The sequence below is a fragment of the Oncorhynchus mykiss genome, chromosome 8 (assembly GCF_057628025.1).
Source record: "Oncorhynchus mykiss isolate SJ-2025 chromosome 8, ASM5762802v1, whole genome shotgun sequence".
In the NCBI taxonomy this organism is placed as follows: Eukaryota; Metazoa; Chordata; class Actinopteri; order Salmoniformes; family Salmonidae; genus Oncorhynchus; species Oncorhynchus mykiss.
In genome coordinates this window covers 25,801,778-25,819,826 of record NC_143029.1, presented here as the reverse complement: position 1 = coordinate 25,819,826, position 18,049 = coordinate 25,801,778, and the positions used below count along the sequence as shown (strand labels likewise).

General features: G+C 44.7%; 1 protein-coding gene across 2 annotated transcripts in view; it reads right to left on the bottom strand.

Moving 5' to 3' along the window:
* tnfrsf21 (tumor necrosis factor receptor superfamily, member 21) overlaps positions 1–18,049 on the bottom strand; it is a 44,075-nt gene that overhangs the window by 3,408 nt on the left and 22,618 nt on the right. For both annotated transcript variants that reach the window (XM_021612101.3, XM_090243035.1), the window contains 2 exons: positions 11,378–11,643; positions 67–280 (listed from right to left, as the gene is read on the bottom strand). In XM_021612101.3, coding sequence (XP_021467776.1) covers positions 67–280; positions 11,378–11,643 — 480 coding nt within the window. The remainder of the gene's footprint in view (positions 1–66; positions 281–11,377; positions 11,644–18,049) is intronic.

Genomic DNA, 18,049 nt, shown 5'->3' with positions numbered 1-18,049 from the left:
CATCACCTCTGTAAGAGACGTTGTCTAGCATAGTTCCTGAAACAGGACTGCGTCATTTGTGCTCACCTTTGGTAATGAACGAGCCAGTCCTGCTGAGGGCGGAGTCTTTGCTGGAGGTGGAGTCACAGCGGAGAAGGGGCTCTGATTCATCGGGGAAGAAACCCTTGGCCCGGTGCACAGGAGACTGCTCCACCAGCACCCTAGGAGAATCCAAAGGCTTGTGGACAGGACTGTGGCTCGGGGTTACATTCACAGCGGTCATCAGCTGGTTCAGATCAAACTGCAGAGAGAGAGAAAGGAGGAAGAGAGATATATAGAGAGGGGGGGGGGGCGAGAGAGAGACAGAGAGACCGAGAGAGAGACAGAGAGAAAGAGCGGGTCAGAGTCACTGTCGGGAAACAATGGCTGAGAAAGCAGTGTCCTGAGTCACTCTGGTGTCCGGACAGAGCACAGGACAGGGAGCTCCTGTGTGCCAAGCCCCAGCCCCATGCAGCCCAGGTCGAGTGACACAGCGGGGCCAACCTCCCAGCCCCCAGACCACCCACACTCGCACCCGCGCGCCTCTCTCTTCCTTGCCTCAGGGAGCGTACACAACCAGCCAGCCATGAAAGGGATTCTGTGGACTTGCACAGACCGGAATGTACTGCCCACGGACCACATGTGCCCAGTCACACACTAACAGGCATAGTACACCACTGTGTCTGCCCTGGGGCACAGGGAAGACATAAATAACAGTCTTATTTGGTATGGTAATGGTGTGAACTGGTTGTGACCAGACCGGATGAGCTCATGGTAGAATAATATTTGTCTTCGGTACTGTAGAAAGAAAGGCTTTGCTCTGTGATGTGAAGCACAAAGGACATGGTAGAGGGCATTTCATACAGGTGATGGAAATGCAATAGAAAACCTTCAGTGTTAAAAATCCAATAAAACACAGTTCAATATGGCTTCACAGGAACGCAGTGGAAAACTTCTGATGCTAACATAAAATCTGATATAAAACAGCTCGATGTGGCATCAGACAGACTTCCCTTACTGTACATCTGTGTGTATGTATGACCCATATGCAGCCCCTGCTATCTCCCCTATTCAATAACACGTTAGTCTGTGCACTAGGTCAGTTTGGCGGTGGATGACACACATCTACTGTGATAAGAGCACTGCTCCCTCCCGCCTCCCACAGAGAACAGATGTGGCCAAATTATGTTACAAACAAATGTTACAAAACCTACCAACTAACCCTCAAGAGAAACCCCTAGAGGCTATAAAGAAAAGACTCATCGTGGAGAGTTAGGAGAAAACAGGGGAAATGGTGTCACTGTTCCAGAAGCTTCTCTGAGTTGTCAGTTAGTAGCCAGTGACTGAGTCATTAGATGAGAGAGCGTGATCTGGCCGAGTCACTGACATAGCATGTAACACAGAACCACTCAGCCCTGATAAAATCCCAGGTTAGGGACAGTGACATTCATCACACCAACATACAGGTGCATGCACGCACGCACACACATACACACACTCAAACACACAATAAACACGCTAGAGGGTCAGGCCCTGTGTAGGGAGGAACTACTGAGGCATCGGAGACACAGAGAACATCTACGTTTTAATTAGATCAAAAACAACACTTTAGTGAATCGGCTTAATAATCTTTCCCTGCAGAGTAGCTGTGAATAATTCAAGTGAGTAATTACTAATTGTGGAGAGATGTGTTGCATGTCTATTCATAAACCCTATTCAGCAGAAAAATACAGTAGGGTCGGAAAAAACTGCAATGCCGTAAGACATTGTGAGTAAAGAGAGCCTTTACCATTGAAGTGAATCTTCATATGTTGCGGTTTCAAGACATAAGTGCTAATACTGAGACACCCTAGCATCACTTTGGTTATGTAGGACACTGGGTGTGTTGTTTATTTGTTGCAACCCCTATTACCAGCCTGTTCAACCTCTCTTTCGTATCGTCTGAGGTCCCCAAAGATTGGAAAGCTGCCGCGGTCATCCCCCTCTTCAAAGGGTAGACACTCTTGACCCAAACTGTTATAGACCTATATCCATCCTGCCCTGCCTTTCTAAAAATCTTCGCCAAGTTAACAAACAGATCACCGACCATTTCGAATCCCACCGTACATTCTCCACTATGCAATCTGGTTTCCGAGCTGGTCATGGGTGCACCTCAGTCACGCTCAAGGTCCTAAGCGATATCACAGCCGCCATCGATAAAAGACAGTACTGTGCAGCCGTTCCTCATCGACCTGGCCAAGGCTTTCGACTGTCAATCACTGCATTCTTATCGGCAAACTCAATAGCCTTGGTTTCTCAAATGACTGCCTCGCCTGGTTCACCAACAACTTCTCTGACAGAGTTCAGTGTGTCAAATCGAAGGGCCTGTTGTACGGCCCTCTGGCAGTCTCTACGGCGGTGCCACAAGGTTCAATTCTAGGGCAGACTCTTTTCAATGTATATATCAATGATGTCGTTCTTGCTGTTGGTGATTCTCTGATCCACCTCTATGCAGACAACACCATTCTGTATACATCTGGCCCTTCTTTGGACACTGTGTTAACAAACCCCCAAACGAGCTTCAATGCCATAAAACACTCCTTCCGTGGCCTCCAACTGCTTTTAAATGCTAGTAAAACTAAATGCACGCTCTTCAACCGATTTCTGCCTGAACCCGCCCGCCTGCCTGACTAGCATCACTATTCTGGACGGTTCTGACTTAGAATATGTGGAAAATTACAAATACATACAGTGGGGCAAAAAAGTATTTAGTCAGCCACCAATTGTGCAAGTTCTCCCACTTAAAAAGATGAGAGAGACCTGTAATTTTCATCATAGGTACACTTCAAGTATGACAGACAAAATTTGAAAAAAAATCCAGAAAATCACATTGTAGGATTTTTTATGAATTTATTTGCAAATTATCGTGGAAAATAAGTATTTGGTCACCTACAAACAAGCAAGATGTCTGGCTCTCACAGACTTGTAACTTCTTCTTTAAGAGGCTCCTCTGTCCTCCACTCGTTACCTGTATTAAATGGCACCTATGTGAACTTGTTATCAATATAAAAGACACCTGTCCACAACCTCAAACAGTCACACTCAAAACTCCACTATGGCCAAGACCAAAGAGCTGTCAAAGGACACCAGAAACAAAATTGTAGACCTGCACCAGGCTGGGAAGACTGAATCTGCAATAGGTAAGCAGCTTGGTTTGAAGAAATCAACTGTGGGAGCAATTATTAGGAAATGGAAGACATACAAGACCACTGATAATCTCCCTCGATCTGGGGCTCCACGCAAGATCTCACCTCGTGGGGTCAAAATGATCACAAGAACGGTGAGCAAAAATCACAGAACCACATGGGGGGACCTAGTGAATGACCTGCAGAGAGCAGGGACCAAAGTAACAAAGCCTACCATCAGTAACACACTACGCCGCCAGTGCCAGACGTGTCCCCCTGCTTAAGCCAGTACATGTCCAGGCCTATCTGAAGTTTGCTAGAGAGCATTTGGATGATCCAGAAGAAGATTGGGAGAATGTCAAATGGTCAGAGGAAACCAAAATATAACTTTTTGGTAAAAACTCAACTCGTCGTGTTTGGAGGACAAAGAATGCTGAGTTGCATCCAAAGAACACCATACCTACTGTGAAGCATGGGGGTGGAAACATCATGCTTTGGGGCTGTTTTTCTGCAAAGGGACCAGGACGACTGATCCGTGTAAAGGAAAGAATGAATGGGGCCATGTATCGTGAGATTTTGAGTGAAAACCTCCTTCCATCAGCAAGGGCATTGAAGATGAAACGTGGCTGGGTTTTTCAGCATGACAAGGATTCCAAACACACCACCCGGGCAACGAAGGAGTGGCTTCGTAAGAAGCATTTCAATGTCCTGGAGTGGCCTAGCCAGTCTCCAGATCTCAACCCCATAGAAAATCTTTGGAGGGAGTTGAAAGTCTGTGTTGCCCAGCAACAGCCCCAAAACATCACTGCTCTAGAGGAGATCTGCATGGAGGAATGGGCCAAAATACCAGCAACAGTGCGTGAAAACTTACAGAAAACGTTTGACCTCTGTCATTGCCAACAAAGGGTATATAGCAAAGTATTGAGATAAACTGTTGTTATTGACCAAATACTTATTTTCCACCATAATTTGCAAATAAATTAATAAAAAAATCATACAATGTGATTTTCTGGATTTTTATTTCTCATTTTGTCTGTCATAGTTGAAGTGTACCTATGATGAAAATTACAGGCCTCTCATCTTTTTAAGTGGGAGAACTTGCACAATTGGTGGCTGACAAAATACTTTTTTGCCCCACTGTAGGTGTCATGTTAGACTGCAATCTCTCCTTCCAGACTCACATTAAGCATCTCCAATCCAAAATTAAATCTAGAATCGGCTTCCTATTTCGCAACAAAGCCTCCTTCACTCATGCTGCCAAACATACCCTCATAAAACTGACCATCCTGCCGATCCTTGACTTCGGCGATGTAATTTACAAAATAGCCTCCAACACTCTACTCAGCAAACTGGATGTAGTCTATCACAGTGCCATCCATTTTGTCACCAAGCCCCATATACTACCCACCACTGCGACCTGTATGCACTCGTTGGCTGGCCCTCGCTACATATTCGTCGCCAAACCCACTGGAACCAGGTCATCTATAAGTCTATGCTAGGTAAAGCCCCGTAGCACCATAGCAACACCCACATGTAGCACGTGCTCCAGCAGGTATATTTCACTGGTCATCCCCAAAGCCAACACTTCCTTTGGCTGCCTTTCCTTACAGTTCTCTGCTGCCAATGACTGGAACGAACTGCAAAAATCACTGAAGCTGCAGACTTATATCCCCCTCTCTAACTTCAAGCATTAGCTCACAGAGCAGTTACCGATCACTGTACCTGTACACAGCCAATCTGTAAATAGCACACCCAACTACCTCATCCCCATATTGTTATTTATCTTCTTGCTCTTTTGCATCCCAGTATCTCTACTTGCACATCATCATCTGCACATCTGTCACTATAGTGTTAATGCTTTATTGTAATTATTTTGCCTCTATGGCATATTTATTGCCTTACCTCCCTACTCTTCTATATTTGCACACACTGTACATACATTTGTCTCTATTGTGTTATTGACTGTACGTTTGTTTAGGTGTAACTCTGTTGTTGGTTTTGTCGCACTGCTTTGATTTATCTTGGCCAGGTCCCAGTTGTAAATGAGAACTTGTTCTCAACTGGCTTACTTGGTTAAATAAAGGTGAAATAAAATAACAATATAAAAAAGGCATCTCTTATCTCTGCCTCTCTGTCATAGACAGGAGCCATGGGACACTGCAATCACTGATGTTACAGCTGACACTTAACATCTTCCCCAACAGAAGTGATGAAGGGGTTTCCTCCTACTTCTCCTCCTCCTCCCCCTGCTCACATAACATATTTACTGGCTGTCCTGAAACCAATTAGTCAGATAGATGCTATTGAGAGAAACCACACTGTCTTTCTGGTGTTCAAAGTAGTAGGGACCTTTGTCCTAACTGGGGATAAACCCAACAACCAATGAAGCACTAAACAATTTCTATTGCTATTCACACAGCCCTAACACTTCTGGACAAGAGGAACCCCTATGTGAGAATGCTGTTCATTGGCTAAAGTTCAGCATTCAACGTTATTGTTCCTTCCAAGCTCAACACCAAGCTCAGGGCCCTGGGATCTGGACACCACCCTCTGCAACTGGATCCGGGACTTCCTGAAGACCAGACCACAGGCTGTGATGATTGGCAACAATACCTCCTTCACTCTGACTCTTAACAAAGGGGCCCACAGGGGTGTGTCCTGAGTCCTCTGCTGTACTCCCTGTTCACCCACGACTGTGTGGCTTTGCACGACACCAACTCCATCATCAGGTTTGCTGATGACACCACGGTTGTAGGCCTGATAACTACCAAGGACAAGTCAGCCTATAAGGGAGGAGGTATGTGAACTGGCATTGTGGTGCCAGTACAACCACCTCTCCCTCAACGTCAGCAAAACAAAGGAGTTGACTGTTGACTTCAGGAAGCAGAGGAGGGAACATGTCCCGATACACATCAACGGGACTGCAGTAGATAGAGTCAGTAGTTTTTAGTTCCTCGCCGTCACTGAGGACTTGACATGGACCAGCACCACCAACCTTGTCAAGGGGGTGCAACAGCACCTCTACTTTCTAAGGCGGATGAAGAAATTAGGCATGCTACCCTGGGTCCTCTCCAAATACTACTACATCATTGAAAGCGTCCTAACTAGTTGCATCATGGCCTGGTACAGGAATTACTCAATCGATCTGCGACCGCAAGGCACTCCAGCAGGTGGTGAAGATGGTCCAGTACATCACTGGGACTGTGCTCCTATCCATCCAGGACATTTACTCGAAACGATGCCTGAGGAAGTCCCGCAGCATCATCAAGGGTCCCACACACCCCAGTCACGAGCTGTTCACTCCCTTACCATCGGGCAGACGTATTGGAGCATGAGGTCTGACACCAACAGGCTCAGAGACAGTTTCAATCTACAAGCCTTCAGACTGCTGAACACTTGAACTGGACTGACTCTCTGCACCTTAGCACACATACACTCATTCACGCACACTCCCACACAGACATACAATCATCCCCACAGACACACGTTGCATTGTCGAGAAGGAACCTGCAAATAAGCATTTCGTTGGAAAGTATATACCATATGTATCCTGTACTTACGACTAATACAACTCTAAACTCATTCTGTTAAAGCAGTTTATGGGAAGTTGACCTGAGGTCTTCCATGCCACAGAGGGCCAACGTTTGTTTCATCTCTGCGTCTATATGCCTCATTCAGATGACTGAGTGCTTTTATAGCAGGTTTAAACATGTCTATCTGGGGCACAGAGGAAAGAGGGAGACAGCCCCAGAAACACCTCCCATAGAAAACACATACCCTACTGCAACATAACATGCTGAGCAGATTGATGCTCCAACTTCTGCAGATTGGTTCTCATTTCACTTCTAGCTGCGGTTGCGAGGAAGGTGTTTTGTCTGCAGGCTCTTTTAAAATCACAACAAGTACATGTACTGTAAGTCAGGTTCCTTGCTGTCTAAATCATCGTAACACGTGCCCTAGACCTTATCAGTGGCAATGAAACAGACAGTGGAAAGAAAAAACACATTATTTGGTATTTTGAACATATGGTTGGGCAAAACTGTTTTTTCAGTGGCATTATCAGTAAAATGATCTCTGTGTCCTGGTGTGTAGTGCTACATTGTGCTAAGGCCCTTCAGCGTGAGTGGTTTATATGTAGGCCTCATTTAACACTAACAATGCAGTGACATCAGTCAGGCTGTAACCAGCTGAGACAGAGGGCTGGAGGAGAGACTCACTCAGCAGCTATGGCTCACCTCTCCCTGGGACCATGACTTGGAGGAGTGGGTCATCTGCAAACTGAAACATGAGGACATCATGCTCCACACTCATACCAACACACGCTGACACATGCAAGAGCTGCATGTTCTGAAAGAGCTGCAAAACCTGGACCCCTACAAATCAGCTGTGCTAGACAATCTGGACCCTCTCTTTCTAAAATTATCTGCCGCCATTGTTGCAAACCCTATTACCAGTCTGTTCAACCTCTCTTTCGTATTGTCTGAGATCCCTAAAGATTGGAAAGCTGCCGCGGTCATCCCCCTCTTCAAAGGGATTGCGGAGAAGGTACGGTGGGATTCGAAATGGTCAGTGATCTGTTTATTAACTTGGCTTTCAAAGACTTTAGAAAGGCAGGGCAGGATGGATATAGGTCTATAACAGTTTGTTATTGCAGACGCAATAGCCTTGGTTTCTCAAATGACTGCCTTGCCAGGTTCACCAACTACTTCTCAGACAGAGTTCAGTGTGTCAAATCGGAGAGCCTGTTGTCCGGACCTCTGGCAGTCTCTATGGGGGTACCACAGGGTTAAATTCTCGGCTCTTTTCTCTGTATACATCAACGATGTCGCTCTTCCTGCAGGTGATTCCCTGATCCACGTCTATGCAGACGACACCATTCTGTATACATCTGGCCCTTCTTTGGACACTGTGTTAACTAACCTCCAAACGAGCTTCAATGCCATACAACACTCCTTCCGTGGCCTCCAACTGCTCTTAAAAGCTAGTAAAACCAAATGCATGCTCTTCAACCATTCGCTGCCCGCACCCGCCCGTCCGACTAGCATCACTACTCTGGGCGGTTCTGACCTAGAATACGTGGACAACTACAAATACATAGGTGTCTGGCTAGACTGTAAACTCTCCTTCCAGACTCATATCAAACACCTCCAATCCAAAATCAAATCTAGAATGGGCTTTCTATTTCGCAACAAAGCCTCCTTCACTCACGCCGACAAACTTACCCTAGTAAAACTGACTATCCTACCGATCCTCGACTTCGGCGATGTCATCTACAAAATAGCTTCCAATACTCCACTCAGCAAATTGGATGCAGTCTATCACAGTGCCATCAGTTTTGCGCCTTATACCACCCACCACTGCGACCTGTATGCTCTAGTCGGCTGGCTCTCGCTACATATTCGTCGCCAGACCCACTGGCTCCAGGTCATCTATAAGTCTATGCTAGGTAAAGCTCTGCCTTATCTCAGCTCACTGGTCACGATAACAACTCCCACCCGTAGCACGCGCTCCAGCAGGTATATCTCACTGGTCATCCCCAAAGCCAACACCTCCTTTGGCCGCCTTTCCTTCCAGTTCTCTGCTGTCAGTGACTGGAACGAATTGCAAAAATCACTGAAGCTGGAGACTCACCTTTCCCTCACTAACTTTAAAAATCAGATATCTGAGCAGCTAACTGATCGCTGCAGCTGTACATATTCCATCTGTAAATAGCCCACCCAATCTACCTACCTCATCCCCATATTGTTTTTATTTACTTTGCTGCTCTTTTGCACACCAGTATCACGACTTACACACCATCATCTGCTCATCTATCACTCCAGTGTTAATCTGCTAAATTGTAATTACTTTGATACTATGGCCTATTTATTGCCTTACCTCATGCCATTTGCATATATGTATCACCGCCTGGTATGGCAACTGCACCGCCCTCAACCGTAAGGCTCTCCAGAGGGTAGTCTGCACAACGCATCACCGGGGGCAAACTACCTGCCCTCCAGGACACCTACACCACCCGATGTCACAGGAAGGCCATAAAGATCATCAAGGACATCAACCACCCGAGCCACTGCCTGTTCACCCCGCTATCATCCAGAAGGCGAGGTCAGTACAGGTGCATCAAAGCTGGGACCGAGAGACTGAAAAACAGCTTCTATCTCAAGGCCATCAGACTGTTAAACAGCCACCACTAACACTGAGTGGCTGCTGCCAACACACTGACACTGACTCAACTCCAGCCACTTTAATAATGGGAATTGATGGGAAATGATGTAAATATATCACTAGCCACTTTAAACAATGCTACCTTATATAATGTTACTTACCCTACATTATTCATCTCATATGCATACGTATATACTGTACTCTATATCATCGACTGTATCCTTATGTAATACATGTATCACTAGTGACTTTAAACTATGCCACTTTGTTTACATACTCATCTCATTTGTACATACTGTACTCGATACCATCTACTGTATCTTGCCTATGCTGCTCTGTACCATCACTCATTCATATATCCTTATGTACATATTCTTTATCCCCTTACACTGTGTACAAGACAGTAGTTTTGGAATTGTTAGTTAGATTACTTGTTATTACTGCATTGTCGGAACTAGAAGCACAAGCATTTCGCTACACTCGCATTAACATCTGCTAACCATGTGTATGTGACAAATAAAAATTTGATTTGATTTGATTTGATTTATATAGACTTTTTTCTTGTTTCTATTGTGTTATTGACTGTATGGTTGTTTATTCCATGTTTAACTCTGTGTTGTTTCTGTTGCACTGCTTTGCTTCATCTTGGCCAGGTCGCAGTTGTAAATGAGAACTTGTTCTCAACTAGCTTACCTGGTGAAATAAAGGTGAAATACATGTTTTAATTTTTTTTAAATGCAGTATTGCATGTACATGCTGACACACACACAACCTGGATCAGCCTCTGTCCTTTCCTCTTCAGACTCCTTGCCTTACAGCTATTATGAAATCACTCTATTGGAATGAGAGAGTATCAACTGGGGAGGCAGTGAGATTAGCAATGTTTGGGGCTCACCACCTGTGGTTTGTGTAAAAATAACCCAGTCACGGAGCTTAGCTCCAAACTGTGTCTTAATGAATAAACAAGACTGGGGTGGCAGCAGGAAAATGCATCCTCTCCCTCCCTACTTTCCTCCCTCTCCCTCCTTCCTTGGCTACATTCCTCCCACACATAAGACAGCCAGCCCACTCTGGCGGAATCACCACACACAGACCTCCTTTATGACTCACATGGCTGGGGAAGTCTTATGTCAATGGAACCACACAGTTGAACGTTATAGCTCTCTAAGGAGGAATACCATACGTGTAGACCTACAGTACACTCTGTCTGGTACCAATGAGGCACATGACGGATGTATGATCATGTCCTGGTGGTTTTTTACTCTCACGTCACTTACACCACATGACCCAGTGCTAATTTAATGGAATGAGGAGAAAACCTGTAGTAATGGCCAAAACTTTACTGAGGGAACATGGGAGACGAGTGAGGGAGGAGCCTCCAGCACACTATGCTCCCCACTCCTGTGTTTCTGCTTCCCTATCCCCTCCCTCACCAAATGATGTATTACCTGCCATCTCATCCACCATGGATTGAGATAAACCACACCATATATTACCAACATTATTAAGTGGTGATGACAAGCAGAATTACAAAAGGCAGCCTGTAAGATATCTACGGGTCTCAATATATTTCCTAAGAGGACTATGACAAGCCCTTAACTGTAAGAATCTAACCTTGAGCAGACAAGGACACTGGACATGGGGATAATATGAAATGTATCTGACAGAGGGGAGAAAGAGAAGAAGAAAAGTGGACGGCGATGAACGATCCACTGTTCCCTCTGACCTCTATAGCGCTAGGAGGCCAAGCCAGGACAGTCAAAAGGGCACTTAAGGCAGGAGGGTTGGCCACCCCGCTTGCGACTTCTTTAAAACTAACGTTGGCATCCCATATGTGATTTCTATGTTTGTGTGCATGTGAAGTGACTTGGTACACTGGAGATTTAATGAGATAATATGAGAGCCTGAAGACTCATAAGTGAGGAGTGTCATTTAGTCCAAAGAGCCCACCTGTGATTCAAGATGGGTGAGTACACTGGGATACATAACATATTATTTATGCCAGAGATTCAAGGTACTGTAGTAGAGCATACCTGAGGATTGTCTTCCATGACGCCCCGTATTTTCTCCACCACGTCGATGCGGCGGTGGCGGTGCAGGGCGTTGATGAGCTTGGCCAGGTTAGCGTCCCCGTCGCGGATGGTCCAGTGTTGCAGGGCAGCGTATGCCCGGTCGTGGTCCGACTGGTAGCCATTGGAGAAGGCTGCCACCTCGCGCTCTGTGGCATTGGCCAGGGACTGGTACATGTCGATCCACTGGCTGCCAATCTGAGCTGCCACCAACTTCAGGATGTCCACACCTGGGTAAAGAGAGGAGACGACAGGTTATTGTTATGCATTGTGTGGAACGGACTGGAGCCATGGATGAACAATGGAAGTCCCTCTTGTCTATTAAGTCACATGGATCCATTGTTGATCATGTGACATCATATGATCATTTAACCCATTTTGCCTTTGCAACCCTGTTTATTTATTTACAGTAATTATGCCCATTAACTACTTAGAAGTCACATTAAAAAAGCATGCAATTAGATTACATGATTTCTACTTAATTTTAAGGTCAGAACAGTTCAACGCAACATCCAACTAAACAACCTACATTGCTAATAAGATACAACAACAAAATAATTGGGTCATCTTCAACCACACTAAGCCCTTGTTCCTTTCTTATAAAATGAAATGTAAAAAATGATCTAACATTTGAGTTGTAGAGATGTAGAGAGTGAGTGTGTATGTGAGTGTGCACATGCGTGTGCGTGCTTGCACTTGTGCTCACATGCGAGTGTGTTACATAAGGGGTTATGACCTCTCAGTTACCATGAGCCTGAGGTCTCAGAAGGTAAACAGAACTGTTTTAGCTGGTTAGCACTCATGAGGAATGAGCTAGTGGAATCCAGGAATTCACTCTCTGAAAGTGATCTGTCACAGAACGTTACCTCAGCAGATGCATCGGAAGTTCACCACTACCCTCCACCTCTTCACAACCCAGATCAAATCAAATGGTATTGGTCACATACACATGGTTAGCAGATGTGAATGCAAGTGTAGCGAAATGCTTGTGCTTCTAGTTCCGACAGTGCAGCAATATCTAACATGTAATCTAACAATTCCACAACGACCTAATACACAAATATAAGTAAGGAATGGAATATATACACATATCAATATACGGATGAGCAATGACAGAGCGGCATAGGCAAGATGCAATAGAAAATACAGTATATACAGTACATATGAGATGAGTAATGCAAGATATGTAGATCTGGACACCCTGTCCAGACAGACCAAACGTGACTCCGTCCTAAGACATTGGCAGCTCATAAAGCTGAATTGGTCTCAATCAGATGGAGGAAGTGTTATTTTCAGTATGTGAAGACAACCTCCTGCTGGGTTCAATGACCCTTGAGGAATCGCCTGCCTGTCCTCCTGTCCAGCCTTTTGTGCTTTAAATTGAAGAACCCTTTTTGGTTTCAGGTAGAACCTTTTTGGGTTCCATGTAGAACCCTTTCCACAGAGCATTCTACCTGGAACCAAAAAGGCTTCTCCTATTGGGACAGCTGAAGAACCCTTTTGAACCCTTTTTTTATATGAGTGTAGGCGTGTGTGAGAGTGGCTGGTGCTGACACAAAGGCCTCTCTCTCTCTTCTGTTCATGGCAGCTAGATGACATACAATGCATTTTTACTGATGATTGTGTTATGTAGGCTATGTGACAGAATTGAGAAAATGCTGACTCGCTGGTTTTCATGTAAAAATAGTACTAAGCGACCTCAACTTGTTTAGTGTGAAACGATGTGAGTGGAAAAAGGGAACATGGGGTTCTCCTCCTCACCACAGCCTTGCTGAAGCTGATGGATCTTATCTGAAAGATATCATACACCGCGCCCTGCCTAGCTGTCTCACTTCTGAGGGACGCAGCAGAACATGTTGCCTTGCATATACAATAATAGAAATATGTCTGGGGAAAAAACTGTCACTACAGGAAATTTACCAGGCGTGAATACTCTAATTTATATTCAGACTGCCAGGCAGACATATAACGTTACTAGGTGTTATAACTTCACTCAGTCAAAACATAACATGATCGCTTCAAAACAGGTGTAGAAAAAAACCACGTCTGTGCCATCCCTGCAGGCATAACCATATTCAATTGAAAGACAAGTCTGTGCATCATAATTAAACTTAAATGAAACAAAAGCATAATTAAAAGTGTCACACCCTGATCTGTTTCACCTGTCTTTGTGATTGTCTCCAACCCCTCCAGGTGTCGCCCATCTTCACTATTATCCACTGTGTAGTTATACCTGTGTTCTCTGTTTGTTGCAAGTTCGTTTTGTTTGTTCAAACCTACCACCGTTTTCCCCCTTGCTCCTGTCTTTGCTATAGTTCTTGTTTCCTAGTTTCCCGGTTTTGACCATTCCTGCCTGACCTGACCCTGCCTGCCCGTCCTGTACCTTTGCCTCACCTTTCTGGATTACTGACCTCTGCCTGACCTGACCCTGAGCCTGCCTGCCGTCCTGTACCTTTGCCTCACCTTTCTGGATTACTGACCTCTGCCTGACCTGACCCTGAGCCTGCCTGCGGTCCTGTACCTTTACCCCACCTTTCTGGATTCTGACCTCTGCCTGACCCTGAGCCTGCCTGCCGTCCTGTACCTTTGCCTCACCTTTCTGGATTACTGACCTCTGCCTGACCTGACCCTGACCCTGAGCCTGCCTGCGGTCCTGTACCTTTACCCCACCTTTCTGGATTCTGACCTCTGCCTGACCTGACCCTGAGCCTGCCTGCGGTCCTGTACCTTTACCCCACCTTTCTGGATTCTGACCTCTGCCTGACCTGACCCTGAGCCTGCCTGCGGTCCTGTACCTTTGCCCCACCTTTCTGGTTTCTGACCTCTGCCTGACCTGACCCTGAGCGTGCCTGCGGTCCTGTACCTTTACCCCACCTTTCTGGATTCTGACCTCTGCCTGACCTGACCCTGAGCCTGCCTGCGGTCCTGTACCTTTGCCCCACCTTTCTGGATTCTGACCTCTGCCTGCCCTTGACCTGTCCTTTTGCCTGCCCCTGTTTGAGTAATAAACGTTGTTACTTCTACACTGTCTGCGCCTGGGTCTTACCTTAAACCTGATACACAGGGGGATTTCCAATGTATTGACTGAATATAACATTTATTCAAATTCATTATTGAATTGAGAGAGGTGAAATTGAATTGGTCTAAACTTCGCTCCACACACAAAAGACACATTATGCAGAAATAATTATAAAGTGTAAAGAAACATAATACATGTTTCAATTAGATAAGGATCACAGTGATCTCTGATTAATGTCTACTATCAAAGCCCAAATATGCAAAGTGCATAATACGAGGTCGGTTTGGAGCAGTTGTAGCTGGGAGATTGACTGTAAGCCAGCGGTGGTTGGCCTATGATCTGGAAGAGGGCAAGGCTTCACTACAGTTGTCATGCCACGAAATGACTTTGTGTTGAACGATGAGACCGACAGACCCTATATACAGTTGAAGTCGGAGGTTTACATATGCTTAGGTCGGAGTCATTAAAACTCGTTTTTCAACCACTTCATGTTAACAAACTATAGTTTTGGCAAGTCGGTTAGGACATCTACTTTGTGCATGACACAAGTCATTTTTCCAACAATTGTTTACAGACAGATTATTTCACTTATAATTCACTGCATCACAATTCCAGTGGGTCAGAAGTTTACATACACTAAGTTGACTGTGCCTTTAAACAGCTTGGAAAGTTCCAGGTAAGGATGTAATTTCTTCAGAAGCTTCTGATAGGCTAATTGACATAATTTGAGTCAATTGACATAATTTGAGTCAATTGGAGGTGTACCTGTGGATGTATTTCAAGGCCTACCTTCAAACTCAGTGCCTCTTTGCTTGACATCATGGGAAAATCAAAAGAAATCAGCCAAGACCTCAGAAAAAAAATTGTAGACCTCCACAAGCAATTTCCAAACGCCTGAAGGTACCCCGTTCATCTGTACAAACAATAGTACGCAAGTATAAACACCATGGGACCACACATCCGGCATACCGCTCAGGAAGGAGACGCGTTCTGTCTCCTAGAGATGAACGTACTTTGGTGCGAAAAGTGCAAATCAATCCCAGAACAACAGTAAAGGACCTTGTGAAGATGCTAGAGGAAACAGGTACAAAAGTATCTATATCCACAGTAAAACGAGTCCTATATCGACATAACCTGAAAGGCTGGTCTGGTCTGAACTGTTTGGCAATAATGACCATCGCCGAAGAACACCATCCCAACCGTGAAGCACGGGGGTGGCAGCATCATGTTGTCGGGGTGCTTTGCTGCAGGAGGGACTGGTGCACTTCACAAAGTAGATGGCTTCATGAGGAAGGAAAATTATGTGGATATTTTGAAGCAACATCAAGACATCAGTCAGGAAGTTGAAGCTTGGTCGCAAACGGGTCTTCCAAATGGACAATGACCCCAAGCATACTTCCAAAGCATACTTCCAACGGCAAAATGGCTTAAGGACAACAAAGTCAAGTATTGGAGTGGCCATCAAAGCCCTGACCTCAATCCCATCGAAAATGTGTGGGCAGAACTGAAAAAGCGTGTGAGCAAGGAGGCCTACAAACCTGACTCAGTTACACCAGCTCTGTCAGGAGGAATGGGCCAAAATTCACCCAGCGTTTGACCCAAGTTAAACAATTTAAAGGCAATGCTACCAAATACTAATTGAGTGTATGTAAACTTCTGACCCACTGGGAATGTAATGAAAGTAATAAAAGCTTAAATAAATAATTCTCTCAACTATCATTCTAACATTTCACATTCTTAAAATAAAGTGGTGATCCTAACTGACCTAAAACAGGGAATTTTTTACTAGGATTAAATGTCAGGAATTGTGAAAAACTGAGTTTAAATGTATTTGGCTAAGGTGTATGTAAACTTCCGACTTCAACTCGCGTGACAGTCACTTTCAGTTCCTACCAAGCCTGCCTACTGTCATCAGCTTTAGGGGAAACATTTATTTTTTAAAGTGACAGAGCTTGGTTAGGGAGAAATTCCCTCTCTGTTTTAGTGGGATATAATAGATGACCTACATAAATCTAATCCTGATGATTCAGTATGTTAGTGGATGTGTTCAGCAGTGCTATGTCAGCTTCCTAAACCTCCAGGCATATGAACGCAGCGGTGGCAGATTGTTTATATTCAAACTACAGAATGCCTGACCTAAAATGACTGCTAGTAAGTAAATAGAGGGGCAGGGTTGATTTATTTTAAAACGCTTAAAAGTAAAAAATACTCCAAATGTAATCTGTTAGTTAGATGTAAAATAGTTTGAGTTCTCACAGTGACGATGGTACATAGATATGATATGAAGCAACAATATAACGTTGCCTGCAGGGCAGAGAAAGCTAGCTACTGCATGTCAGATGTGTAAGGTAAAGGTGTCCGCATGCTTCCCAGCCGAAACGGGCGAGTTGGTGGATATATTATGATGACATTTTGCTACGTTTTTGTTTGTTTTGGACTTCGGTAAGTTTTTTTTTTGGCTGTTCGGGCACACACATTTTTTCTTGAGGCAAGCCGAAGTTGGTAGACGAAGTCTATGCCCCTTCGTTGGTGATTGGTCAACAGTTGGGATTCTTCAATAAAAGTCTAGTCATTCAATGAGAGATGGCTCGTTTTCATGCGCATTTATTCACTGAGAAATAATGCACCAAACATCTTAGTTAGATGTCAAATTGAATGACAGATTTCTTGAGATATCAAAATCGGACTATTTTGAGGATACTGGCTATGGCATCTCAAACTATAAAAACAGTACTATTGCTAATTTTTCAAGCAAAGGTTTTTTGAAGGGTGTATGCGACCACACTCGTTCAGCCAAACTGAAGCACGCTGGCGCCTTTATTCAATGGGTAATTCAGAGAGTCACACAATACCAGTGGTGTCTATTCATGGACGCCAAGGGAAGTCAGGCTTCCCCAAAATAACAATAATAACATCAATTATTTTATCTTTCGTCTCTCTGTGTTTCATAATATTCCTTCAATTCACAAGAGGCTGAATGTATCTCGCAGGAGAAAGCAACTGAGCGAGTGAAACACCACCCCTCTGTCTCTCTACGTGTAAGCCATCTATCTGATACTGTACGGTCCAAACGAGTATGACTTTGTTGCCGCGTGTGTCGTGGAAATACTTCTTAAAAATATCTCTTAGACACCGGAGCATGTGAATTCAATTTAGACTTTATTACAAAGTAACAAGCCAAGCCTGTCCATGGAGCAAACTGCCGGTCCCAGAATCAGAGATCTCTTTACATACAGTTTCGGTATGACACAACATACATAGTCACTCATCTTCATGTATATCATCCACATCTTTTGGTATTCTACACTATTGTTCCCTATTCTTACTTCTAGTCTGTCTACGTCCATCTTTCCTTGGTTTCTCCTCCCCTTCTTGGCACATATTCCAGGGAATAGATTATATTGGTGGCGTAAATGATACAAAAAAGTATACAGACGTACAAATATTGCAGGTGCATGTCCAAGGGCATCCACAGGACTATGCAACTGCCTCCCTCAATCCCACACTGACCCTGACCCTGACACACACACACACACACACACACACACAAACACACACACACACACACACACACACACACACGCCTCCCTCCAAGCCCACATTGATTGTGCTCACCA